Source organism: Eucyclogobius newberryi, unplaced genomic scaffold, assembly GCF_026437365.1.
Source record: "Eucyclogobius newberryi isolate DKJ021-1_F unplaced genomic scaffold, fEucNew1.0.hap1 SCAF_19, whole genome shotgun sequence".
NCBI classification, from domain to species: domain Eukaryota; kingdom Metazoa; phylum Chordata; class Actinopteri; order Gobiiformes; family Gobiidae; genus Eucyclogobius; species Eucyclogobius newberryi.
Window position 1 is genome coordinate 3,795,879 of NW_027315823.1, and position 27,956 is coordinate 3,823,834.

The 27,956-nt window shown below is 42.6% G+C and overlaps 2 protein-coding genes across 2 annotated transcripts; both read right to left on the minus strand.

Annotated features, from left to right (window-relative positions):
* Window positions 1-393: 393 nt before the first annotated feature.
* LOC140366116 (uncharacterized) lies at window positions 394-7,643 on the minus strand. Its single transcript, XM_072452788.1, has 6 exons — window positions 7,478-7,643; window positions 7,268-7,392; window positions 5,859-6,603; window positions 5,607-5,658; window positions 4,243-4,352; window positions 394-568 (listed from the first exon to the last, which is right to left on the minus strand). The coding sequence occupies exons 1-6, from the start codon at window positions 7,532-7,534 to the stop codon at window positions 536-538; spliced, it is 1,122 nt and encodes a 373-aa protein (XP_072308889.1). The 5' UTR covers window positions 7,535-7,643; the 3' UTR covers window positions 394-535.
* matr3l1.1 (matrin 3-like 1.1) lies at window positions 7,601-27,952 on the minus strand. Its single transcript, XM_072452925.1, has 16 exons — window positions 27,660-27,952; window positions 24,180-24,853; window positions 21,245-21,306; window positions 21,135-21,176; window positions 20,998-21,056; window positions 20,830-20,861; window positions 18,436-18,549; window positions 16,718-16,843; window positions 13,207-13,323; window positions 12,960-13,090; window positions 11,047-11,291; window positions 8,378-8,411; window positions 8,074-8,137; window positions 7,934-8,003; window positions 7,694-7,767; window positions 7,601-7,612 (listed from the first exon to the last, which is right to left on the minus strand). The coding sequence occupies exons 1-16, from the start codon at window positions 27,937-27,939 to the stop codon at window positions 7,601-7,603; spliced, it is 2,136 nt and encodes a 711-aa protein (XP_072309026.1). The 5' UTR covers window positions 27,940-27,952.
* Window positions 27,953-27,956: the final 4 nt, after the last annotated feature.

The following is a 27,956-nucleotide window of genomic DNA, read 5'->3' on the forward strand; positions in this document are numbered from 1 at the left end:
GTTTAGTCCTGGTTTAGTCCTGGTTTAGTCCTGGTTTAGTCCTGGTTCAGTCTGACTTTAGTCCTGGTTTAATCCTGGTTTAGTCTGAGTTTAGTCCTGGTTTAATCATTTGTAACTGTAATGTGTAATATTCCTTCTTCTGGCCCCGTGGTTCCAGTTCCAGGAGCTGGAGCGGCACAAACTGATAAAGTTCCAGAGTCTGAACCTGTGAGCCTGTGAGTAAACTCTGACCAAATAAACCAAGTCTCGGCTTCATCTCGCCTCATGAACAAACGTCGTCCACTTCTATTCAACAAACTCATGATCCACCTTGCAGCTGTTCGTCCTGTTCGAGTCCAGGACACAAACGTTTAATGTTTCAAAAATACAAATGGACAGTTCAGCTTCTGAGTAAATGACAAACGCAGTAGAAAACACACAGAACAGGACAATTTACTTTTATGAACACAAATAAAAAAAGGTCAAAGTGAAGAAAAGCATGTGCGAGAAAGGCTCAGGGAATGAGGCGTGAGGGCGTGGCTCATCCGGACTCGTTTCAGACACTCCAGGGGTCTTTGCCCGTCACTTCCTGTAAGAAAAACAGGATTCGATTTAAAAACACACTTCAAACCGAGACCGTTTCCTGTGGCGTCAGTGAAGTCGGCTCGAAACTCGTCTGTCGATGTTATTTCAGGTCAAAGTGAAGATCATCGCTTCACAAACAGTAGTATAAGCGTAGTATAAGCGTAGTAGCAGTAGTATAAGCAGTAGTAGCAGAAGTAGCAGTAGTATAAGCGTAGTATAAGCGTAGTAGCAGTAGTATAAGCGTAGTAGCAGTAGTATAAGCAGTAGTAGCAGAAGTATAAGTGTAGTATAAAAGTGTAGTATAAGTGTAGTATAACCGTAGTAGCAGTAGTATAAGTGTAGTATAAGCGTAGTAGCAGTAGTATAAGCGTAGTATAAGCGTAGTAGCAGTAGTATAAGCAGTAGTAGCAGAAGTATAAGTGTAGTATAAAAGTGTAGTATAACCGTAGTAGAAGTAGTATAAGTGTAGTATAAGCAGTAGTAGCAGTAGTAGCAGTAGTATAAGCAGTAGTAGCAGTAGTATAAGTGTAGTATAAGCAGTAGTAGCAGTAGTAGCAGTAGTATAAGCGTAGTATAAGCGTAGTAGCAGTAGTATAAGCAGTAGTAGCAGAAGTATAAGTGTAGTATAAAAGTGTAGTATAAGTGTAGTATAACCGTAGTAGCAGTAGTATAAGTGTAGTATAAGCGTAGTAGCAGTAGTATAAGCGTAGTATAAGCGTAGTAGCAGTAGTATAAGTGTAGTATAAGCGTAGTAGCAGTAGTATAAGTGTAGTATAAGCGTAGTAGCCGTAGTAGCAGTAGTATAAGCGTAGTATAAGCGTAGTAGCAGTAGTATAAGCAGTAGTAGCAGAAGTATAAGTGTAGTATAAAAGTGTAGTATAAGTGTAGTATAAGCGTAGTAGCAGTAGTATAAGTGTAGTATAAGCGTAGTAGCAGTAGTATAAGTGTAGTATAAGCGTAGTAGCAGTAGTATAAGTGTAGTATAAGCGTAGTAGCAGTAGTATAAGTGTAGTATAAGCGTAGTAGCAGTAGTATAAGCGTAGTATAAGCGTAGTAGCAGTAGTATAAGCGTAGTATAAGCAGTAGTAGCAGTAGTATAAGCAGTAGTAGCAGAAGTATAAGTGTAGTATAAAAGTGTAGTATAACCGTAGTAGCAGTAGTATAAGTGTAGTATAAGCAGTAGTAGCAGTAGTAGCAGTAGTATAAGCAGTAGTAGCAGTAGTATAAGCGTAGTATAAGCAGTAGTAGCAGTAGTATAAGCAGTAGTAGCAGAAGTATAAGTGTAGTATAAAAGTGTAGTATAACCGTAGTAGCAGTAGTATAAGTGTAGTATAAGCAGTAGTAGCAGTAGTAGCAGTAGTATAAGCAGTAGTAGCAGTAGTATAAGTGTAGTATAAGCAGTAGTAGCAGTAGTATAAGCAGTAGTAGCAGTAGTATAAGTGTAGTATAAGCAGTAGTAGCAGTAGTAGCAGTAGTATAAGCGTAGTATAAGCGTAGTAGCAGTAGTATAAGTGTAGTATAAGCGTAGTAGCAGTAGTATAAGCGTAGTAGCAGTAGTATAAGCAGTAGTAGCAGAAGTATAAGTGTAGTATAAAAGTGTAGTATAAGTGTAGTATAACCGTAGTAGCAGTAGTATAAGTGTTGTATAAGCAGTAGTAGCAGTAGTATAAGCAGTAGTAGCAGAAGTAGCAGTAGTATAAGCGTAGTATAAGCGTAGTAGCAGTAGTATAAGCGTAGTAGCAGTAGTATAAGCAGTAGTAGCAGAAGTATAAGTGTAGTATAAAAGTGTAGTATAAGTGTAGTATAACCGTAGTAGCAGTAGTATAAGTGTAGTATAAGCGTAGTAGCAGTAGTATAAGCGTAGTATAAGCGTAGTAGCAGTAGTATAAGCAGTAGTAGCAGAAGTATAAGTGTAGTATAAAAGTGTAGTATAACCGTAGTAGAAGTAGTATAAGTGTAGTATAAGCAGTAGTAGCAGTAGTAGCAGTAGTATAAGCAGTAGTAGCAGTAGTATAAGTGTAGTATAAGCAGTAGTAGCAGTAGTAGCAGTAGTATAAGCGTAGTATAAGCGTAGTAGCAGTAGTATAAGCAGTAGTAGCAGAAGTATAAGTGTAGTATAAAAGTGTAGTATAAGTGTAGTATAACCGTAGTAGCAGTAGTATAAGTGTAGTATAAGCGTAGTAGCAGTAGTATAAGCGTAGTATAAGCGTAGTAGCAGTAGTATAAGTGTAGTATAAGCGTAGTAGCAGTAGTATAAGTGTAGTATAAGCGTAGTAGCCGTAGTAGCAGTAGTATAAGCGTAGTATAAGCGTAGTAGCAGTAGTATAAGCAGTAGTAGCAGAAGTATAAGTGTAGTATAAAAGTGTAGTATAAGTGTAGTATAAGCGTAGTAGCAGTAGTATAAGTGTAGTATAAGCGTAGTAGCAGTAGTATAAGTGTAGTATAAGCGTAGTAGCAGTAGTATAAGTGTAGTATAAGCGTAGTAGCAGTAGTATAAGTGTAGTATAAGCGTAGTAGCAGTAGTATAAGCGTAGTATAAGCGTAGTAGCAGTAGTATAAGCGTAGTATAAGCAGTAGTAGCAGTAGTATAAGCAGTAGTAGCAGAAGTATAAGTGTAGTATAAAAGTGTAGTATAACCGTAGTAGCAGTAGTATAAGTGTAGTATAAGCAGTAGTAGCAGTAGTAGCAGTAGTATAAGCAGTAGTAGCAGTAGTATAAGCGTAGTATAAGCAGTAGTAGCAGTAGTATAAGCAGTAGTAGCAGAAGTATAAGTGTAGTATAAAAGTGTAGTATAACCGTAGTAGCAGTAGTATAAGTGTAGTATAAGCAGTAGTAGCAGTAGTAGCAGTAGTATAAGCAGTAGTAGCAGTAGTATAAGTGTAGTATAAGCAGTAGTAGCAGTAGTATAAGCAGTAGTAGCAGTAGTATAAGTGTAGTATAAGCAGTAGTAGCAGTAGTAGCAGTAGTATAAGCGTAGTATAAGCGTAGTAGCAGTAGTATAAGTGTAGTATAAGCGTAGTAGCAGTAGTATAAGCGTAGTAGCAGTAGTATAAGCAGTAGTAGCAGAAGTATAAGTGTAGTATAAAAGTGTAGTATAAGTGTAGTATAACCGTAGTAGCAGTAGTATAAGTGTTGTATAAGCAGTAGTAGCAGTAGTATAAGCAGTAGTAGCAGTAGTATAAGTGTAGTATAAGCAGTAGTAGCAGTAGTATAAGCAGTAGTAGCAGTAGTATAAGTGTAGTATAAGCAGTAGTAGCAGTAGTATAAGCAGTAGTAGCAGTAGTATAAGTCAAATCAAATCAAATCAATTTATTTTTGTAAGGCCCAAAATCACAACAACAGTTGCCTCTGAGGGCCACAGGGAGAAATGAATCAACAATGTCTGTGGTGTATACAAGATATATACAAGATATATACAATATATAAGTGTAGTATAAGCGTAGTAGCAGTAGTATAAGTGTAGTATAAGCAGTAGAAGCAGTAGTAGCAGTAGTATAAGCAGTAGTAGCAGAAGTATAAGTGTAGTATAAGCAGTAGTAGCAGTAGTATAAGCAGTAGTAGCAGAAGTATAAGTGAAGTATAAGTGTAGTATAAGTGTAGTATAACCGTAGTAGCAGTAGTATAAGCAGTAGTAGCAGAAGTATAAGTGTAGTAGCAGTAGTAGAATTGTAGTATAACCTGATACTTGAGGTAGTGCTCTCGGCTGCTGCAGTGCGACACTCGAGCCTCGTGTTCCTCAGAGAACGTCACATGACACAAGTCACAGTAGAAGAGGATAAACTCCGCCCCTGAAACACACATGGTCATACGTCAAACCAAACCACGCCCACGTCGCTATGGGATCATTCTGAAATTTAGTTTCATAATTATTATGGCAAAAATAATTCAGATGAACAAGAATATAACAATATTAATATTGATACAGATATTAATAGTTGTAATTTCAATATTAAGAATATTTTCCATGTTTAAACATAAGCGTCCTCTGCCATTAAGGCCTGGGCAGGACGCTGGAGTCATTTGGAGGAGAATCCCTGGGTCAAATCTGTTCTTACAACATGGAAGGAGTTGATCAAAACACAAATGTTACAATCTCAAATTTATGTTTTGTACCAAAAAGAACGGACCTGAGATTTAAATTCAGAATGATAAAAGTTAAAGATTTTTCACCAGATTGTAAAAGAGAATCACATGAAAAGCTTTGAAATGTTGAAAGAAGTTTTTACAAAATTAAGAGTTATTATATTCAAGAAATCAAACAAAATAGTGAGCGTTATAACCCTCTCAGATGTTTAATCCAGACTTGTAAACGCTGGAGGAAGTGGCACCAGGAGACAAACCCCGATCACATGACTGAGCCCAACCACGAGGGACTGACACAGGACAGACATTAGGCAAATGTCAAACTGAAATTCAGACTTAATTTGGAAACGGACACATTTGATAGACTTTTATTTTAATTTAAATGTGCCTTGATTGCATTTCTTTTTATGTTTAGTGAATGTCTCTTTGTGTTCTTATTTTCATGTTTGCTCTCGGCTCGTGTTCTGCACCGTCTTCTTTAAAACGCATTTTAAACATAAAAACAACCCAAATTGTTCTTTTTATAAATGAAATCAAAAACTGAAAGTGAAACATGGATTATCTTTTTTTCTGCACAATCTGTCACGATAATACTAAATGTGCCACGATCAATTATTGTCTACCCTTTTTATTGCGCTTAACAATATGGCCATTTCCTGCCCCGCCCCTCAGACAAGAGAGAGAACAAGCAACGAGGAGGAAGATGCCGTTCTGCTCGTTCTACAGCGTTACTTTTGTCCTGGCTTGTGATTTCTTTCCAAGTATCAGTACATAGTTTGGATACTAGTATTGCTTAGTATCTGGAGATCAATACTTTAGACTAGTAAGTATCAGTGCTAAAAGGGTCTCATGGCCACAGCAGTGAAGATCCCACCACTACTGACCTACGACTTACTGACCTACGACTTACTGACCTACGACTTACTGACCTACGACTTACTGACCTACGACTTACTGACCTACGACTTTGCTTGATGTTCCACCAGCGCCATCTTCTGTCGCCACCGAGTCCTGGGAAAAAGAAAAGGCCATGTTTTATGTTGCTCTTTATCCCGGAGCCTCACGGTCCCGGAGCCTCACGGTCCCGCACCCTCACGGTCCCGGAGCCTCACGGTCCCGGAGCCTCACGGTCCCGCACCCTCACGGTCCCGGAGCCTCACGGTCCCGCACCCTCACGGTCCCGTACCCTCACAGTCCCACCTGTGCCTCACCTGCTCATCTTCCTCTTTGAGTCTTTTGTCAGGCCCGGGCTCGTCTCCTGCTGCTGCCTTCCTCTTCATGGTCTTTCCTTCTTCACTTCTGCTCCCGTCTTCCTGGTCATCGCACTCGTCCTCTCTCACTTTGGCTTCGGGAGATCCCACCGCCTTGGATTCCAGCTCTTTTGACTCTGCTTCGTTTTCTCCTTCAGCGTTACCAGTCAGCTCCTGGTTTTGCGCTTCTAGATCTTTAGCATCTAATGAAACAACACTTTCAATTTTCAGCGTTTGGCTTTGCCCATCCTCCTGGTCACACGTGTCTTGGTGAACTACGATGCCCTCTTCGTTTATGGACGCTGTGACCGAGTTCTCCTCCGCTGCCTGGCTCTCGTCCTCTGGGGGCAGTGTCTCTTGTAGAGGGCCCGTTTGGTCACTTCCTCTGGATTGTTCTGCAGATTTTGGAGAGTGCCTGTCCTCAGACTTCTCCCCAGACCGTCCTCTGGACCGTCCCCTGGACCTGCCTCGGGACCTGCCTCGGGACTTTCCCCTGGACCTGTCCCTGGACTTTCCCCTGGACCTGTCCCTGGACTTTCCCCTGGACCCGTCCCTGGACCTTCGGACTTCGATCTGTGGATACTTGTGGGAAAACCGGTTTCCTTCCATGTGGTTGTGGACAAATCGATTACCGTCACGTTGAGGAGAGCTGCCAACTCGAAAATGTCTCAGGATTCGTCCAAACTCATCATACTCTACTCCCCTCCTGAAAAAAAAAAGACATCCCGATTAAGTGCTGGTCTCTGGGTCTCTCTCTCTGGGTCTCTGGGTCTCTCTCTCTGGGTCTCTGGGTCTCTCTCTCTGGGTCTCTTGTCTCTCTGGGTCTCTTGTCTCTCGGGGTCTCTTGTCTCTCGGGGTCTCTTGTCTCTCGGGGTCTCTTGTCTCTCGGGGTCTCTTGTCTCTCGGGGTCTCTTGTCTCTCGGGGTCTCTTGTCTCTCGGGGTCTCTTGTCTCTCGGGGTCTCTTGTCTCTCGGGGTCTCTTGTCTCTCGGGGTCTCTTGTCTCTCGGGGTCTCTTGTCTCTCGGGGTCTCTTGTCTCTCGGGGTCTCTTGTCTCTCGGGGTCTCTTGTCTCTCTGGGTCTCTCTCTCTGGGTCTCTCTCTCTGGGTCTCTCTCTCTGGGTCTCTCTCTCTGGGTCTCTCTCTCTGGGTCTCTCTCTCTGGGTCTCTCTCTCTGGGTCTCTCTCTGGGTCTCTCTCTGGGTCTCTCTCTCTGGGTCTCTCTCTCTGGGTCTCTCTCTCTGGGTCTCTCTCTGGGTCTCTCTCTCTGGGTCTCTCTCTCTGGGTCTCTCTCTGGGTCTCTCTCTGGGTCTCTCTCTGGGTCTCTCTCTGGGTCTCTCTCTCTGGGTCCCTTTGTCTCTGGTCTCGTCTTACCCCCAAGGAAGCCGGTTATGTTTGTTGGATATAAAGACATCAATAGGAGATCCCCCAAAATTGTGGTTTTGCATTTTGGCCACAAAAACACGAGCCTCATGTCGATTCTTGAACTCCACCAGACCCTGGGGGAAAGAGAACCACACAGTGAAAAAGTGTAACCAACATCTAAGCCTGGAAGTTTCTCAAATAGGCCAAATAAAGCTTTACCATTCTTTGCTGCCTGTTGATGAAATATCGCACAGGTCTGAAGACCTGCTTGACCATCTTTATGAACTGTGGGTCAGAGAACTTACAGAGAGGCAGGTTCCCAATGTAGACCACCCGAGGAGACTAAAGACCAAACTATGTTAGAACATTCAAGCCAAACACACAGAGCCAACAGTGAACACAAAAGCCAAATAGGGAAAGTTTAGAGAAACTTACATCCTCATCCTCCTCTTCCTCATCTTCTTCTGCTGCTGCTGCTGCTGCTGCTGCTGCTGCTGCTGCCTCAGCCTCTGCAACAAACATTTCAATAATATTATTAAGTATGAGGTGTAATGCCAAAGCTGTAACTTATCACCAAAATCATTATTCTAACTTAAGTGTGTTAAAATAACGGTTTATATTGAAGGTCTCCTGATAACAGATGAAATGAAAAGGAGCAGATGATGTTCTTCTTACCAGCTTCTTCAGAGTCACTGACTTCATCCAAAGTGATGCAGTATCTCAGATCAGGGGGAAGGTCTGAGTGCTACACAAATGTCAAGAATGGTGGTCAGAGATCTACTTCACACATAAAAGCCTGACTACTGAGAGCTCACCTCATCATCCATTTGCTCTCCATCCACGCTCATGCCTTTGATGTTGCTGTCCTCTTCTGATTGGCTGTGACAAGAACAAAATTATTACATACAGATTGTGGCAAAATTGTGATAATTTTTCAGGCCCTGTACTATTGAGCAAGCTGAATCCAAGAATTGGATGAGCCTGAACATGAGCTCCATCTATGTAAACCAAGGATTAGCCACTAAAAGAAGCATTTTACCTTTGACCAATTCTCTAAAGCAGACAGTTCCCTCAGAAATGTGTGTGACACGTTACCCATCCAAGTACCAGTAAACTTACTTGTGTGCATCTTCAGTCTCCTTAGCTTCCGCCTCTGAAACAAATACAAACTACAGTCAGATGTGGGCCGTCAGAGAGGTGCAGGTACACAAGAGAAGCCCAACACAACTTTAAAGGGGCGCTCTAACCTCTCTGGTGTAGGGTGCACCACCTACTTGTCTCTTTGAACGGACAAAGCTGCTGTAGGACAACTTCTGATCAGAATGACTGATGCACTGGGAAATGACCCTAATGCTCTGCATTAGGGTCATTTCTCAGTGAATGAGTCCGATTGTAATAAAACATGCAGCAATTTGAAGCTTAAATTACAGAGAGCACAGTTCCTACCGCGCCCTCTGTCCTTGATTTATCTATGTGAGCCAATTTGTGTTTGCATTTGGTTTTGTCCATCAGAGACTCAAGAGTCCAGTGTGTCTGATGTTCTGACTCAGTGCCATAACAGAATTCTCAGATTAAAAGTTTGTATAGTTTATGTTCATTACTAAAAGTCAAGATCAATCAAAATGAGAAAAAAGCAAGTTCCGAGTTTTGTGTTTAAAGCACCATCTGTGTGGGTGATTTTTGCAATCATGGCAAAGATATAAGTGAGCAATAAAATTGTTTGAATTTCCTTTTTTAAATTTGTTCCCAGAATGGAAAAAAAAATATTTGAAAACTAAATATTGAAATACAGCCTTGGAGCGTGGTTTCTTATTTGTTTTGCGCAATGCGGAGAGCTCGCATTCACCCCTGGGGAATGAAGCGTGTGTCCGTGGGCTTTTTCTGCCCAGACTAAACCAAAACCTTGAGGTGCTGAGCACAGAATGCCCCACATTCTGCGCCCACATATCTGCTTGTAAACTTAACCCGATAAACAAGGGCAGGCAGCAGCAGAGCCACGGAGGCAGATGATCCTGAAGTGCACCCCCCAGACTGCTGTGATGTCCCACATCAGCCCCGGTAGAAGGAGAGTTTATAAGCAGAGATGTGTGCACGGACTTTGATGTGTTCTGTGCTCGACACCTCCAGGGTTTGGACCCGTAATGTCTCAGTTTCGTCCGGGGTAGACTGGGAAAAAAAGCACATGGACATACGCTCCATTCCCCGTGGGTAAAAGCGAGCTGTGCGTAACTGTGTGGCACTTAACCCGCCGCAGGCTCAGTAGGGTAACTGGGACTGAGCTTGCAATGGGCTTGTCCCGACCAAACTAAACCTAGGCCAGGTCCAGTAGAAGGACTGCACGAGTCACATGCAGAACACAGCTGGACACCTGAATGATTGATGGAGACACTGTGGTCAGCTTTAGGATTTATGCGCTGCAACATTTTCTCTTTGCGCCAGGTCATCCTTGATAATGAGGACTCTGGCTCAACGGGGTTTTATCTGGTAAAATAAAGGTGTTTTATCTCGTCAATTATTGTCTTGTATGGAGACAAAACTAAGCTATTGTTTTCAAACTGAAAGTGTCTCAAACAATTCCAGTTGTCATGGTGTTTTTGTTGATGGCTCACTCACTTTTAAACCACACTTTAAAAAAAAAAAACTTGCAAAGAGACTTTTTCTTTAAAAAAAAAAAGCAACTTGTCACTGCAACTTTTCATGTCGCCCATCGAGGCAACTGCGGTTATGATTTTGGACATAAAAATAAAACTTAATTTAAATTGAAACTTTTTTTGAAAATAAAAATAAAATAAAAAAGTCCGATCAGTTTAGTTAAACACAGCTAGACTCCAATGAAGGAGTAGAACCATCTCAAGGAGAATCAGAAGAAATGGAGCATGTGAGTTAAATATGAGCAAAGGGTCTGAACACTAAGACCATGTGATGTGTCAGTATTTTCTGTCAGGATGAGGTACTGAGTGTATATTAAGGAGAAATAATTTCATTGCAGCCATTTTCTAAAATCAGAGTGAAAAATGTAAAAGGGTCTGAATGGCCCACTGTATTTGTGATAAAATGTGAATATATGATTATATTTCTGTGATGTATTTTATCTGCATCATTAGTCTAAGAGGAGAACGGGTGTGTGACAAACTGCATTTGTGAAGGGGTCGTAAAGATGGGCCAAAGGATGTTGCCCCAGGAGGGGGTGTGACAGCCCAGAGGAGTTTGGGTAATGTTTACCCAAGGCTTGATCTCTAGGAAAAATACCAGCTGTAAAACAAGTGCCTTGATGTGAAGCTGACCAATGAGAAATGTGACCCGCCTATTCCAGAATATCTAATAAAACCAACCAGCATGGGAAAAAACGGGGTGAGACGCAGGAGGATCACGGCGTTTTCTCCCAAGCTTGTTCTCTATGTGTTAAGGAATAGCATCGGTGTATTGTCTGATTCCATGACAGTATTTCAATTCTTAGTAAAGGTACGCGAAGCTGAATGAAAAAATAGATGCCGTAGTCTGGGTCAGAGAACTCCACAAACATGCCTGATACTGAGCATATGGCCCAGTGACCGCTGGGCTTGTTCTAAGTGGCAAAGTGAGCTGTTTGTGGCAGCCAAATGATTTGATTTGATTTCTTGAAACATAAATTATATATTTTTGCCGGTATCATTAAACCCATACAATAATTTATTCCTCAAAGATCTGGCTTCTTCCCCAAACCAAACCAAAAGCCTTTAGTGCCACGGGATTGGGTTCACAGCCCTGTATGAGAGTGAGTTGTATCATAAAGACATAGCACTAGTCACCTCTGGTGTGTTTGGAGTCGTCTCTGGATGTAATGCTCTTCTCCCTCTTCTGTCTTTCAGAGGACATAGATCGAACACTTCTGGCAGGAGATTTGACCTCACTTTCCCCGTGAATGTGGCATTGTTCTTTAGCAGGACTGGTACTCGCACGGCTCTTGTGCATTTTCTTTTTGCTCTGGTTTGGCTCGTCCTCTTCAGATTTGTTCAACTGTTTGTCATCATAAGGTCTGGCCGTAACACAGCGCCTTCGAACAAAAAATACAGCGAGTTACATGTCACATGGAGTCAGAATCAGAGTCAGAGTCGGTTTATTCCCATTGTCAATGAACAGAATTCACAAATATAGGAACTTGCTTTGGGGATTCAGTGCAACATAAAACAATGAACCTATACAAGTCAATAAGAGAAACAATTTAAAATCTTCTATGGGATAAAAATAGGCTAGAAGATAATAAATAAGAATAAAAATAGGCTTACTATGTACAGTTGAATTTACATGTAGTGCAGAAAGTGATTAAATGATGGTTAAAGTGAGTGTTTAGGAAGTGTTCATGAGTCCAACGGTCGAGGGAAAGAAACTGTTCTTATGGTTCTGGTCCGACCTGCTCAGTGCGTTCCAAGCGTGGTCACCGTACCTTTATATACACTTACAATCGGGTTAATGTCCGGTCTGTGTTCTGGTAAATGACCATCAGAGGGCACTCAAAGTCAATTAGAGAATTGGCCCAAAAAGAAGCAAAAGTGCCTCAAGAACAACAACCTTGGCAGTTTTTAGATCAAATTTGTTGGTAAAGACACAAGACTAGGTGAGAGAAACGTCTATTTGTTTGACAGCTGGTTCTAGTTACTTAAAAAAAAAAGAAAAATTGAGTTTCCAATGTTGCGCTGTGTTCACTACTGCCCCCAGCGGTCAGCACATCACAGCTCTACGCATCCATAAGCTGTGAGCATACAAATCGCATATAGACCAAATGATAGACTAAATTGATAGACTAAATAACTAAATATAGGAAAAATAAATAAGAAAGAGGGGGTAATTTGATTTGACAAAGAATGGGAAAATATATGTACTTTATAATGGAGCACCTTAAATTCACATTTTGGACACAATTTTGTCAATAATATCATGTCAAAATGATCACTATTCACAAGAAATGCTAAATGTTGGGGGAATTGTAGTTGCCAGGAGACCCACCATTATCACTTGTGCCGAGATTGTCCTGTTGATAAAAATATTGGATTGAAATTGACAAGGCGTGGCCTGCTGTATTGTACCATGGAAACAATAAATGGATCACTTTGGAATATACTTCTGGCAGCAGGACAAATGCTATCACAAGAAATGTATGAAACAAACAGCGGACATTGACTGGACCGACTCTGGATTAAAAGGGACTTAAATTTTGGACTTTGTGTGTCATTTTGTGTATAAAAATAATTCAATAAAGTATTTCTACTGCCTTTCTGCTAATCAATTATCATTGATTAGCATTATTGGTTATAAGATTAGCCCACTTTTAGTTTGCTATTCCCCTTGGCCTATTATTATAAAGTTATTATTTGAATAAAATGTGGGCTTATTTACTGAACAAACTTGACCTGTTGACCTCAGGTTATGGACTTTGTTTGAGTGCAGCTAAATAGGGGTTTAATCAATAACAGCAGCTCATCAGTTGTACGTTAGCATCGCTTCATGCTATTAGCTCCAGGACAAACATAATGAGGACAATAAGCCCACACCTCTGCGTGGATACAGCATGGAATTAGTTTAGGGGAGTTTTAGAGGAATTGCACTAAATATGTCTTTCAAATGAGTAACAAAGTAGTCTAGAGAACTCCAGAAAGTTACAGAAAAAATTCAAAAGTTCAATTATCTTTTATATAAAATAAAGAAGTCCTGGGTTAATACTCACGCCAGAGTCCTGAATTCCTGGGAGAAGGACACTTTGATGTCAACTCCGTTCAGTTTCATGGTATTGACAGAATAATACTCCACCATTTTGTGAGCATCAGATGCACTCTCCATCTCCACAAAAGCCTGCATCTAAAAACAAGAAGACAGACCATTTTGAAAGCCAAACATGGCTAGATGACGATAGCAGGTTCTGCATTTATCTCGACAAATAGGAACAAAAGAACTGAATAAAACATTAGTGTTACCCTCTTGGGCATGAACATGCTGTAGCGAGGGGTTCCAAAGCCTTTGATGATAGTCAGGAGGTCCGACTGACCTTCTCTACCAAAGGGAACGGGATGGAAGTTCAGCACAAATGAACTCTGAAGAAAAAGCAAAAACAGCACATCAATATTTGGGCTGCATTTGAAACATCCTGCCCCCACCTTAAAGAGACATGGAAAACAGCTGTGCTCCACAAGAGACTGAAATATCTATTAGCCTCGTATCAAACAAAATAACGTGGGAGTAACGTGGACACACATAGGGCTTTACAGGTGTCGAATCAGAGATTCAGATCCAGACAAGTAAGCATGCATTTGCACTGCTAGTATAAAATAAACAATAACAATGGTAAAGCAAAATAAAAAATATAGCCGCAAGTGGCAATGGTTGGTCCTCGCTCTAGCCGTTCCACTACATAACTTTTTTTTATTAAACCTGTTGCTGAATCGGTGGTGCTTTTCAACATGCAACAGGACATTATTGTTGATGGAACATTTCTGCTAATTTATTATTATTTAGATGATTTAATACATTTTCAGAAAGCATTCTTATGTCATGGTGTGGGATTTTTGAGTGGGCATCACCCACTGTGTGTTATTGGCCATCTAGTCCACACAATAATAATGGTAAAACTTTGTATTAAATTTATATGCACAGAAGAAGGAATGCTTGTTGAGCCCCTTTACAACAATAATGTTTAATTTTCCCCACAACTAATTCAAATGCACAGGGCATTGACGTTGACGTGTGCGTTAGTGAGTGTTTGGAAGCGTCATATTGTGCACACGACCGCAGTTGTTGCCATTGCGAAAGTAATAGGCCTCTCGTCAGCTTGGGCCAAATTATGATAAAATAAAGCAAGACAAGTTTATTTGTAGAGCACAATTCGTCCTAAAGGCAATTCAAAGTAAAGTAGCTCACACTAAAAGGCTTTATTAGACAGGCGAGTGTGATATGGGGATGGGATGAGAGAGAAGGGAAGAAATGCAGTAAACTGTCTGAGCCGGAATTAAAAACTCAAGACATTGCAGGGCTCAGAATAAGCGCTATTGCATTGCAAAATGCAAAGCAATTTCTCTCAAATGCGATGCGATTTGTCAGAAAAAAGCACCTAAAAAAGCACTGATCACTCATCAAAAACGGCATGACAAATGTAGGACGCTGTGTTGACTTGACAAGGTCTCGCTGATCGCCCCGTCTGAAAACGGGAGAGCGGGAGGAGCCACCGTCCATGTTTAGTCCTGACTCTGGCACCAGCAGGAGGCCGGTCCATGTTTAGTCCTGACTCTGGCACCAGCAGGAGGCCGCTCCATGTTTAGTCCTGACTCTGGCACCAGCAGGAGGCCGGTCCATGTTTAGTCCTGACTCTGGCACCAGCAGGAGGCCGGTCCATGTTTAGTCCTGACTCTGGCACCAGCAGGAGGCCGGTCCATGTTTAGTCCTGACTCTGGCACCAGCAGGAGGCCGGTCCATGTTTAGTCCTGACTCTGGCACCAGCAGGAGGCCGGTCCATGTTTAGTCCTGACTCTGGCACCAGGAGGAGGCCGGTCCATGTTTAGTCCTGACTCTGGCACCAGCAGGAGGCCGGTCCATGTTTAGTCCTGACTCTGGCACCAGCAGGAGGCCGGTCCATGTTTAGTCCAGACTCTGGCACCAGCAGGAGGCCGGTCCATGTTTAGTCCTGACTCTGGCACCAGCAGGAGGCCGGTCCATGTTTAGTCCTGACTCTGGCACCAGCAGGAGGCCGGTCCCTGAGGTCCTCAGAGTCCGAGATGGTTCATATGGCACTAACATGTCCAAGATGTACTTTGGTGCTAGGCCATGGAGAGACTTGTACACAAGCAGAGCTGCTTTAAAGTTTCTTCTCTGAGCCACAGGGGGCAGTGCAGAGACCTGAGAACAGGACTAATGTGATCATACTTCCTGGTTCTAGTCAGGACCCGAGCAGCAGCGTTCTGGATGAACTGCAGCTGTTTTACAGCTCGTTTGGAGAGGCCAGTGAGCGGCCGTTACAGTCTAATCTACTGGAGACAAACACATGGATAAGTCTCTCCAAATCTGGTTTAGACACTATATATGTTTTTTAGATGGTAAAAAGCTGCTGATGTTATTGATTTGACGTGGCTGTTAAAGATCGAGTCTGAGTCCATTATTACCCTCAGATTTCTGACTTAATTTGTACGTTTTAGAGCGAGACATTGGAGTTGCCTGCTAATGCTTTCTCTTTGTTTCTGAGGGCCAAAGATCCAGATAGGACTTTAACCAATTTAGGGCAGTGTCCGTGACGTCCACCCAGACCTCTAGTCTCTGTAAGAGGATTCCATGACCCATGGATTCCATGATCTAACAGAATTAAGACTGAGGCTTTGCCTGCGTCAGTGATACTAGTGATATAGTGATACACTATGAAGAAATACCTTGAAAAATTGAATCTTACTACCGTGTGTTGACTTTTAGGGATGGGCAAGCAGACCTGGGGAGTCCATCAATATTTAGTGGATAATAAATAAGTGAAAAAAAAAAATATCATGCGATAGTGAGCTTTGAACACAGGCTTATTCAGTGTGGATGGAGGCTGTGTTGTTCTCAAAGCACATGCACAAACCAAAAGAGGCTGCTCAGGTTCTAAAAGTTCTGAAAAGAGAGCGGAACATGAACGGGTCTCTGAACATGGTCACAGACGGCGCCGCTGTGGAAAAAGCAGAGTCATGCTTCCACACTGAATTCAGCCAAGTTTAAGGGCGCAATGGACAATTTTTCAGCGATTTGAGAACTCAGGTGGGAGTGTGCCATGCCACTCCCCCGTGCACATGCCACTCCCCCGTGCACATGCCACTCCCCCGTGCACATGCCACTCCCCCGTGCACATGCCACTCCCCCGTGTGGACTGATACAACACACTCTACGAGGAAATAAGACTCAGATTTAGCCCCGGTGGGCAGGGCCTACTCAGAGTAGGATAAATATCTGAGTTCCCGGTCTTGATTTGCAGATTGAAAATGACCCTCGGATGAGTGTCGAAACGTTTAGTTTTTTTTTTCGAGTTCAGATGACTACAACTGAATATTTTTCTACAATAACTGCCACTTGTCCCTCGGGTCAGATGAGAAATGTGTGTGTTTTAATCACAAGTGTGTGTCGCTTTTCCATTTTCCCATTTTATTTTGAGTAAAGGTGGAAAAGACCGTTACATATTACACAAAACAACCAGTCAATTGCTGTATTCTGTGGCTTTCATGAGACAATGCATATATCTACATACACCCGTGGTACAAGACATAAAATATACACCCCCCATGATGTTGAGACCCTTCTGTGGCACAGTTACTGTATCTCAATTAGATCTCAAAAGAAATTTGATGTGACTCTCTATTTGACTCTTGATATGCCAGCTTAAAATGTGACTATTACCAAACAGAAGGACTAAAGTGTGCCCTTTGGCGTTCTGGAACTTGATTTGTATACCCAGGGAGTGACTTGAGAAGTTCTTACCTGTAGGAAGTTAAATGTGGTGGAGAGGGTAAATTCTATCTCCTGATCTTTCACTTTGTGTGGGGTCTTGGTATAGAAGTCCATGACACACTGGGCAACTTCTGGTGTTTCCAGCTCAGCAAAACCCTGCACAAACACACAACCAAAAGAATGGTCATAAAAAAAAAAAAAAGAGCCAGGGGTCTCCAAAACAACTGTGAGCGAATATTTTATAGCCTATTCTGGATGAGGGGGGAACGGTAATTTCTATTGTCTAATCTCAATATGTAAGACAAACTAATATATTGTTGTTTACAGGGTTAAGGAACTTAATCGACAAGGTAATCACTACTGTATACTATTTTAGCAGGTCATTGCACCTTCCCTAAAAGTCTGGGACATACTGGTGTCACAATGGGGCAGAAAAAAAGTGTCCTTTGGCAAGACACTTCACCCACATTGCCTAGAATAAATGTAGTGTGTGCTCGTGATAGGCAAAAGAAATCGAGGCGTCAACACGTGTTGAGCTCTGAAAGTGAAACCTGTGTCGAGCTGTGTCTCTCTGTGTGTCACTTTAAGAAAAGTTAGGTGACTTGAGTTAAAAGCGCCTCTGAAGCTGCAGCGCGAGGCTTCGCAAGAGCGTTTGTTTTGTGGTTCATTCATGATAAATATTTGCCGGTTTCTCATTGAGGGATAATTGTGATCTTTCAAGTATAACCTCTGCAAGCCCTATTTTACTATTACTTTTTTATATTAATTTCGAGTGACTTCTTATATTACAGCCTACTTTATTGTAGTATTGACTGTTATTTGCTTTAATTACTAAGATTTAGTAACTTTCTCTTAGTTGTTGCTCCACAGAACATTATGATTCAGGGTTAGCATTTTGGAATGAACAAGCACAATGTTGTGTTAACGTGCCTACTTAAGAAGCAGTAGGCCTACCTTTTTAGACCACCAGATGGCACAATAGAGTGCACCAACACAGTGTCTTGACGCAACACTACGCAACATACCCATCACTAGCATGTGCATAGTGTTGGGCCCTTTGCCAAAATACTTTTCCCAACTCCTCATTGAAGGGTCCTTCCCAAAATACACAAATAATGTGTTTCCCAAAGCAAATAAAGGCATATTGTATCTCAGCAAGGTTTTATCTTCCATTAATAAGACGTTTGTGCTTCTAAATAAATGTGGAATGAAACTCAAGTGATGCGTTTGCACATTGGGCTGTTCTCTGGTGTTAAGCACCTGTTAAGTCAGCTCTGACTCACAGGAGCTGATGACCACTTCTCAATGTTTGCTCCATTTTGAAAAGCACTAAATGTGGAGGCACCGTCGCAGGAATGTGCAAAAAGAGGATTAGTGCGTACAAAAAGTGAGGAGGAAGCGGTTTGGGAAAGGGCCTTGGTGGTGGTTGGAGGGGCCGATGGCGCAGATTGGTAGCTCCTCTAAGTCCGTCTGCAGCTGTGGCTACAATACAAGACATTGTCATGTCCTCAGGGCACAGTGCAGTCCAACCTCACCACCATCCAAGCATTAGCAAGAGGCCTTCTGAGTTTGTGTCCATCATAGTACTACAACACTGTGTGGCCAAGGAAGAGGATTTTTCACATTTATCAGAGATTCTTGAATATGGAAGTTGTCCCTTTGGATCTACACAGGCAGCTGTAGTTCTCTACTAGAGATTATTTTTTGGACCCGCATCATCCCTGGTAAACTTCACTAAATCCACTCACCAGTGAAGGGAACATGGCCACATGCACTATTTTTCCAAAGTTAACAAGGAGTTTTCGGAGGTAGGACTCATCCACTGATTTTGCAGGGAACTTCACACACACCACCTTTGCAGCCTGCAAAAAAAAGAAAGAAAAGAGAATATATTTTATAAAATATCAGGGGACTCAATGGCATAGCCTATAGCAGGGGTTGGCAAGCGTTTGACTTCAGAAGCACTTTTGAAAAGTTCATGCCTTTGAGCGTATCTCCACTACACGCTAGGGTTGTGTTCAAAATATCAATAAGGTGATATCTCGTCACGGACTCAGTATCGATATTACCACCGACACCGACACCAAAATATTATTATTATTTATTGATTTTTAAGATTTTTTTAGCCCGTAGGCTTTACTAGACAGGAGAGGCAAGGGTGAAGTGGGGGATGAGAGGGAGGGGAAGACACGCAGCAAACAGCCAGTCCAGGCGGCCATTTAGAAGCGAACTCCTAAAGAGAGGCGCGCTGTTACCGTCCTGCAGGAAAAGCAGAAGCTGCTCAATCTACCAGAACACAAGCTAATGACTGACGCGCAAACAAGGTGGAATAGTACTTTTGATCTGCTGTTTGTGCCGCTCTTCTGGGCCAAGGGGAGAAGGAGCTGTGGACCTGATCAGAAGCTCCTCTGGGCCGAGGTGAGAAGGAGCTGTGGACCTGATCAGAAGCTCCTCTGGGCCGAGGTGAGAAGGAGCTGTGGACCTGATCAGAAGCTCCTCTGGGCCGAGGGGAGAAGGAGCTGTGTACCTGATCAGAAGCTGATCTGGGCCGAGGGGAGAAGGAGCTGTGGACCTGATCAGAAGCTCCTCTGGGCCGAGGGGAGAAGGAGCTGTGGACCTGATCAGAAGCTGATCTGGGCCGAGGGGAGAAGGAGCTGTGGACCTGATCAGAAGCTGATCTGGGCCGAGGGGAGAAGGAGCTGTGGACCTGATCAGAAGCTCCTCTGGGCCGAGGGGAGAAGGAGCTGTGGACCTGATCAGAAGCTGATCTGGGCCGAGGGGAGAAGGAGCTGTGGACCTGATCAGAAGCTGATCTGGGCCGAGGGGAGAAGGAGCTGTGGACCTGATCAGAAGCTCCTCTGGGCCGAGGTGAGAAGGAGCTGTGGACCTGATCAGAAGCTGATCTGGGCCGAGGGGAGAAGGAGCTGTGGACCTGATCAGAAGCTCCTCTGGGCCGAGGGGAGAAGGAGCTGTGGACCTGATCAGAAGCTGATCTGGGCCGAGGGGAGAAGGAGCTGTGGACCTGATCAGAAGCTCCTCTGGGCCCAGGTGAGAAGGAGCTGTGGACCTGATCAGAAGCTCCTCTGGGCCGAGGGGAGAAGGAGCTGTGGACCTGATCAGAAGCTGATCTGTGCAGAAGATGCTGCTGCTCCAAACCAGCCGTCTCCAGCTTGTCCCTCAGGAACAGCGCTTGATGGTGTTGAAGGCAGGGGTGTCCAAACTGAGGCCCAGGGGCCAAATGCGGCCCTCAGACCAATTTTTGTTGCTTCCTGCTAAGTTGGCCCAAACAACAAAAAGTAGTAATTTTTACTTTAAAATTGGAAAAAAGTTGATTTTATACCAACCTAGTATTCTTAGTAAGTCTTATTAAAGGTGTGGAGTCTCATTAAAAATGTCAGGTTTATCTGTGGCCCTCTGCTCTGTATGAGTTTCAAAATTCAATTAAATTTAATTTTTTAACGCCCAAAATCACAACAGCGGTTGTCTCAGTTTTGACACCCCAAGAAAGTTAGAAGTGAACGGAAGTGAATAACTGCTTTCTGGTGCTTTTTTGCTTTAATGTAACCAGGCACCAGGTTGCAGCCTACTTCTAATAATGTATTCCTTATCATTTATTCCCAAAACCACATCCCATTACTTAAAAGACAATATTTGTTTCTTATAATGTTTTAGTTTAAACTTATTCTGGGATGAATCCCTCTGCTTTCCCTCTATGAAAGCTTCTTCTCTTGTCATGATACTAGTCCTCAATACATGCTTTCTGACCTTTTTACAATAAGCAGAGTTATTTGTTTTTTAAGGGCCCAGAGTAGTGTTTGGTTGCTGTTGACAACACAGTAACGCGAGCCTGTTTCTCTGTGGCTTTGGACAGAATACCTACACAGCATAGTGCTCATACACAAGGACAAGCACCCAACGCTGCTCTCAGTGTACTTGCTCTGGTTCAGTTTCAGTGCACATGCAAACTGCGGGAAAGACCCCAAAGCCACGGTGGGCACAGAGGGTAGAGGCGTAACACAATTCAATGAGCGCAGCTGGACATATTTTTTCGATAGCATTTTGCTGCATGTGTCATTCAAAATCCATCCTAGGTTTGCCAACCCCTAAAATGGTTGTTTTGAAGTAAATTTACAAAAGTGTACCTTTTTTGAATTTGTTGTGGTTGAATCTTTCTCTAGAAACAAATAAAAATGATTCCTTAGACACTGGCATAGGAGGGCATAATGTAAATGTAATGTTACTGCAAAAACTTGGAAGTTTAAGAGCAGTCACTAAATACAAGTATTACTCCCAAAATTTAAGGTCCTTACTGGTCTTTTTCACAACTGGCTTCTTTAAAGTCTCCAATGGCTGCTTACTCTTTCTATCACTGTAAGAAAAAATATATACATATATATTAGCTTGGAATTAAATATTCACATTTTGGGGGAAAATGTAAAACCATTACCTTTTGAGAACAGAAGCCAGACGACAGTCCCATCTTGGGAATCTATAAAGAAGACAAAATAATGTAGCCGATAACGTAACAAAAAATATTAATATTGGGTTCAAACTAACCTTTGGAGTAAAGCCAGTTGGCTGTCTGCATGTAGAGTTGAAGTGACATGTCGAGTCCAGACCTTAGACAAGGGAGCCAAGAACTCAAATTAAAGCTTACATTTAGATGCTTAGAAATGGAACTTTTCTTTGATGGTTGACCAGTTGTGTACGCAACAGATTAACTGTTGATTGAGCTTTAAAGCAGTTTTGTGTCCAGGCAACCACCTGATTGTAGGAACAGATACATGAGGCTTCTATTGAACAGTTGTCTACCACATGAAGGGAGCGCTGTTCTGTCTGCCCCAAATATGGTTTAACGGCAGTCTCAAAAGCACATGGTAAACTGGTCAACAAGAGACACCCCAAAGATAGAAATCACAAATGTTCTGGGCCATGAAAACCAGGTTGCGCCATATACGGAGGTGCTTACCAAAATGTGTTGTGCCTTTGGGTGTAACATGTTGTATGACAAGGACAGCTATGGTGAAGAAAATCAGTATTTGAACACCCTAAGAGTTTGCAAGTTCTCCCACTTAGAAATTATGGAGGGGTCTGAAATTGTAATCGCAGGTACATTACCACTGTGAGAGACAGAATCTTAAAAAAATCATCAAATTGTCCATCCACCCATCTATCAATCTTCCCCCATGCTGCAAACTGTCCTAGTGCATGCTGCAGGTCCAGGTTTAATGGAGCCATCAGGTCATCATCTGCAGCTGAGATGAGATGCTGTGGTCCTCCAACCGGACACTTTCTGACCCCTGCACCTAGAAATTCTGTCCATAAAAACAATGAACAGAACCGGTGACAAAGGACAGCCCTGGTGGAATCCAACATGCACTGGGAACAGGTCTGACTTACTGCCGGCAATGCGAACACAGCTCAACAAAGGGCCCAGGACTAGGGCTGGGTATTGCCTAGTACCCTACGATACAATACGTATACCAATACATGGTCCACGATAAGAATCCCGCTACACAGAACTTGATACAATACGCCTCCCGATTCATGGATATCCCTTAAAACCGGTGTTAAAAGTTTACTGAAATGATGTTAAGTAAGAATAACAAAATGGATTAGAATCTCATGTTCACACTGTTCACTATATTAAGTCACATTTTCAGCTCTTCAGATTCAGCAGTCTGTAGGTTCAGGAGTGTAGATCTCGGACATTTCTAATGACTTTATGTTGTATGAGCGTATCACGATACACATCTCTGTATCAATACACGTATTGCCAAGAAGTCCATCATGATCAGGGGACTCGCTACGTACATTCAGGGATGGTGCCCCAGCGCGGCACAAGAACCAGAGATTACGCTTTAGTGACGTGCTACGCACTACTAATAAAAATATTCACTAAACTTTGCTCACCTCTGAAGTATCTGACTATGATCTTCTATGATCCAGACTCTGAGGCTGCCTGTGTCCAGTGGATGAAAAGAGTTGATGTCTCTAAATTATTTCAGCATTATATTACTGCCTTCACCCATGAGCTAAAACTGTACACATTTTCATTACATACCAATTGTGAATACAAATGTGTATTATGATACAGTGGTCACTGGTAATACATTTAGAAGACTATGTGTTTGTGTTTATTTATCATTTCCATGACACCATTAAGTTATGGGCAGCCAATATTCAAATTTCTTGATGGTGTTTAGGCCTACACACCATGTAATAGTGTGTTTAGGCTTATACACCATGTAATAGTATGTTTAGGCTTATACACCATGTAATAGTGTGTTTAGGCTTATACACCATGTAATAGTGTGTTTAGGCTTATACACCATGTAATAGTATGTTTATGGTGCATGTACCTTTGGAAATAATGAAGGTACATTAAATCATCCTTGGAGAAAAATGCAACCCGATGAGAGGCATATTTACCATCCCTTTAAAAAATGCTGGGGAGAGCACTGGCGATATATCACGATATTGATATATTGAGCACAGCCCTACCCAGGACCCCATACTCCCGGAGCAGCCCCAAAGGACACCACGTGAGACACGGTCGAATGCCTTCTCCAGATCCACAAAGCACATGTGGAGATGATCCAGTGTTGCACAACCAGGACGAAAACCACACTGCTCCACATGAATCTGAGGTTCCAGTACTCTGGAATAGACCTTACCAGGGACAACAACAACCAGTTAGTGTCTTCCGCCCAGGTGATGGACGAGTCAGCCTCTGAGTCCTCAGTCTTTGCTTCTTCTTGGGAAGACAGTTTCCCCCCCAGGATTTCAGAAGGAAGTAGTTGGATTTTTAAAAAAAGGGCAAACCTTCCTCCAAAAAAGGCACATAGCTACTCCTTACTGTCCATCATGGTGTATTTGTTGCGTTATTCAAATTGTACCACTCTATTTGATGTTCCATTCCAGCTATAAAATGTTTCCATTTTTGGTTTTGCTTTTAGATGACGGTCCCTAAGTATTCGTCTCGGCTCCGTCTGCACATTCGGAGCAGTGCAATTTGCTGCGCCCAAAATACGCATCTGATTTTAAAGACGCTTGGTGTAAATATTTTGGGTGTAAATTTGAGTATTTACACCCAAAATACTCTGTTTTTTGCTCTCTGGTCATACTGTGTTCTGATATGTTTTGTTCTATGTGTATTATTTTTCTTTAAAAATTTAAATATATAAAAATACATTTTTAAAAAGTCGTGGAATTTCTAGATTTTTTTTAGATCGTGTCTCTCAAAGTGGAAATGCACCTACGATGAAAATGATCGTTTTTAAGTGGGAGAACTTGAAACCGGCACAACCTGCCTCATGTCTGCTGGGGTTTTAGTTTAATTAAAAGTACCATTTATGGATCAAATTACCAAATACACAACCTTTCTGAATCACTCTGTTAACATTGCCAGTACATTATCTAAAATGTTATGTGAACTGGTAGTATATTCTGCCCATTCTACCAGTGTGATATTCGGTCATTTGATACTTACAAAGTCAGACAGTACGGTGATATCGCACAAAGAGCAGGAGAAGGGGAACGCTGGAGGCTTCATCCCGTGGAAGTCCCTGGCCTCAGTTTCCGACGGTAAAGAGGACCTCGCAACAGTAAAGGGGGTTCGCTCCACTGATCTCCTGAATTCCTGTGAGCCACGAGCAGTAAAGCCTGAGGAATAGCGTCGTTGCCGCTCCGGAGACATGCGGCGTGTCCGCTCCGGAGATCTGCGGCGTGTCCGCTCCGGAGACATGCGGCGTGTCCGCTCCGGAGACATGCGGCGTGTCCGCTCCGGAGACATGCGGCGTGTCCGCTCCGGAGACATGCGGCGTGTCCGCTCCGGAGACATGCGGCGTGTCCGCTCCGGAGACATGCGGCGTGTCCGCTCCGGAGACATGCGGCGTGTCCGCTCCGGAGACATGCGGCGTGGCCGCTCCGGAGACTTGCGCCGTGGCCGCTCCGGAGACTTGCGCCGTGGCCGCTCCGGAGACTTGCGCGAATCCTGTGCTGGAGTGCAGTGTCCATATTCCACCACATAGGAGGATCCACCAGGAGCAGCCTTTGACGGGCCAGGGTCACGATACGAACTCCGTGATTGGTCCATATCTTGTCTAGAGGCAGGACCTGGATAGAGAGGTTCCGAACGGTCGAAGTGTGGTACAGGGGTACAGCCTTAGGGAAAAGCAAATGAACACAAAGTAGAATGCCGTGTTGGGAAGTGTAGCGGAATTACCATACTTGACCTGAGCCTAATTTAGGAAATCCCAATTCCTCGGCTGGTTTAGGTTTACCTGCACATTTGTTTTTACAGTGTCCAGACTAGTTCACTTTTGTCATGGCATCCCTTTTACTTTACTTAATTTTATTTCAAATTTTATTTTTTTAAAGCACACTTCCACAGGCCTTCCAGAAAAGTCCTTAATTAATTTAGTCTGTAATTAGTATTTTTTCTTTAGCTAACTTTACCAAAATGTGTTTTTGGAGAAAGCAAGGGTTGATCATCAATAAGAGCTTGGTTTATAACTAATAATGTTTGTGGTTTTGCTTCCTGGTAAGTTTACCCACATGACCTTCGTCCATGTCCTGCAAACAACGCAATACTTGCCAAAAATCACTGCAATTGTCCAAAACCAACTGTGTTTGGCATGAATCAACCAACTCTGATCCAATCAGAGGAGATAGATCCAGCGCTTCTCAGGTGTCCCAGCTCATGTGCTCCAAAAACATGCAGTGAAGGCATTTCCATCCCTTTCTGGCACTGACAAATATTTACAATGGATTGTTGTGAGCGGAAGACTCTTGTGGTGGGGCTAGAACTCAATCAAGAACCTGTGTACTCAATGTAGAGGTCTTGTGGATCAGTGGTTATGAATAGGTGCAGAGGAATTTGGACCTTAGTCTTAGTCCAGGTGTATTTTCAAGGGGGAATTTCCATAATAACACAGAAGAGAGAGAAGCAGGTCCATTTTAGAATGTTCCCACATTATACAATGTGCGAGGTTGACCTTGGTTAAATCTCACCTGTAAAATAATGTCCAAGCAAGTCCTGCACAACTGTAAAAATTGCAGCTAATAATGCATTATTACACTTTGTCCGTTGGCATGATTCCATATGACATTGTGTCAGAGTTTTATCCAATCAGATCTCACCTGTGGAGTGGCAGAGACCGTGTTGGTCAGAGTAAATACTGTGGGACCAAGCCAAGATCATACAAAGTAGTTGCTTTATGTAGAGTGGCTTGATGGATTTGTCCATTTGAGTCACTAGTTGCTAGAGAAAGACATACTTCACAGAAGTCCCTCCATTCACTGGCCCTCCTGGCCAACAATAGCTGCATATTAAAGTGGTCCATATTAAATAATGTATATTGAGCAAAAACATACCCAAAGGTGCAATAAAGAAACACTTTTCTTCAAACATGTCATTTGAAGACTAAATGTTTTCCACTACCTATAAATGTTGAAATAGGACTTGGTGTCTTACCACTTTTTACCTCCATTTTCCCTCCTGGTGCTAAAATGTAAACTAGGCCTTGTACCATATGAATTAGCTGAACCACTATGCACAGCTTCCCCTGCGCCTCTTTAGATGCTTTATATAGGAATGTGACAGCACTGTATAACTCTAGTGCTTTGTATGTCAAATCATAACACTTCAGATGTTTTTCAGCAGAAACATTTAGCCAAAAAGTGCTTAAGTGAATGAGATAGCTTTTTGGGGCCTTATTCACAATGCAAGGTCAGAAATGGCAGAAGATGGGCACATTTTGAAAAAGAAAAGTTCGAGAACACAGGGATATCAAGGAAGCCAGTCTTGTTTAGTTTTTTTTTGAAACAGGAAGTAGTAAAATATTTGTATATGTTTGGATATGGGGGGGTGCTTTTTTTGGACATTTCTTGGACATGTATTACCCTGTATAGCTCTTTTTAGTTACACTGTGGATTGAAATCAATGTAATTTATGTTTTGTGATCAAATTAAGCTTGCTTTGCAACAATATACAGTGCATCTGGGAACTTTCCACAGTTTGTCATGTTACAGCTTTATTCCAAAATGTATTAAAATCATTATTTGCCTAAACATTCTATAAACAATACCCCATAATATAACGTGAAAGAAGGTTGTTGGAATTATTTGCAAATGTATTTTAAAATGAAAACAAATAAAAATTATTATTCTTTCTGCTTCTATGACTTGACTGGGATCCACCTGTGGGAAAGTCAGATGAACTTGGAGCTTGTGTGTTCTGTGGTTCCACTTTGGGCTCGAGCTTTGTGCAGTTACAGCAGTCAGGGGTGCGGCCCCTCTCTCCATGTAAACTCATGAAGCAGCAGCATAAAACAACCGTGCCTGTGCTGACTGTAGCTCAAGCAGTTGACACACTAGTGTGGACCTCCATGTGTAACGGATCGGTCGTTCAGCGTGTTTTTCCAGCCTTGTTGACGCGCTGGACTCACACATGAACATGCGAGTACAAAAATCCCCACGAACAACTATAAATATTTGCGGTAATTGAAAAAAGAAATTGACATCCCTCGGCTATAACAACAAAATGTAGAGATACTGAATACTTTCCAGATGCATTGTATAGCCTGTCTCTGCAGTTTAAACATATTTTCTTCATTAGATTGAATGGGAAGAGAACCTCAAATGGGCCTTAACAGGTTAAACAAGATCTATCCGATCTATCTATTAAATCAAGATCTATCTGCGCAAAATCAGGTCTACAGCTAAAACAGAACTAAACTCTTTCAACCAATCAGCACATCCATAGACGTAAATTTGAAAAATAATTTGCATGGTACAGTAGATTTGACAATACTGGTGTAATCCCATTGTCCCACTATTGTGTCCCACTACTTACTTTGAGCAATCAAATTAAATTGCATTATTTTACCATTTTTGTATTTTTTTTTAACAACTTGACTCATTGTAACTCTTTGTGTGCTTGTGAAGACTGAGAAAGTGAGGCTCTTACCTGGGGGGAGGAATCCAGGCACATCTGAGTCCTTCTTGAGACCCTTGATTTGTTTGAGGAGGTGAGGCAGGGACTTGAGTGTGAGTAAGTCCCCTGGAAGCTCCGCTAAAGCAGACAGGTCATTAGCATCCAAACCACAGCCGCTTAGCACAGTAAGAGCGCCCTCTGCTGCTGACGAATGAGAGGCAGCCGGTGGGCGGACAGGCCAATCAGGGGGAGCAGGGGGATGCGGCGTCCAGTTATCAGCAGGGGGATGGTGGGGCGGCCACTCATGAGGCATGGGAGGCCTGGCGGAGG

Coding starts and splice junctions, on each gene's coding strand:
- LOC140366116 (XM_072452788.1), bottom strand. CDS start 7,534: ATGGTCAAGCAGGTCTTCAGACCTGTGCGATATTTCATCAACAGGCAG. Junction 6,604..7,267: donor CATAACCGGCTTCCTTGGGG/GTAAGACGAGAC, acceptor TTTTTTTTTCAG/GAGGGGAGTAGAGTATGATG. Junction 569..4,242: donor AGCACTACCTCAAGTATCAG/GTTATACTACAA, acceptor TTTTTCTTACAG/GAAGTGACGGGCAAAGACCC.
- matr3l1.1 (XM_072452925.1), bottom strand. CDS start 27,939: ATGCCTCATGAGTGGCCGCCCCACCATCCCCCTGCTGATAACTGGACG. Junction 20,862..20,997: donor GCCAGTTGTGAAAAAGACCA/GTAAGGACCTTA, acceptor ATTTGTTTCTAG/AGAAAGATTCAACCACAACA. Junction 18,550..20,829: donor CCACAACAAATTCAAAAAAG/GTACACTTTTGT, acceptor TTTTTTTTGCAG/GCTGCAAAGGTGGTGTGTGT.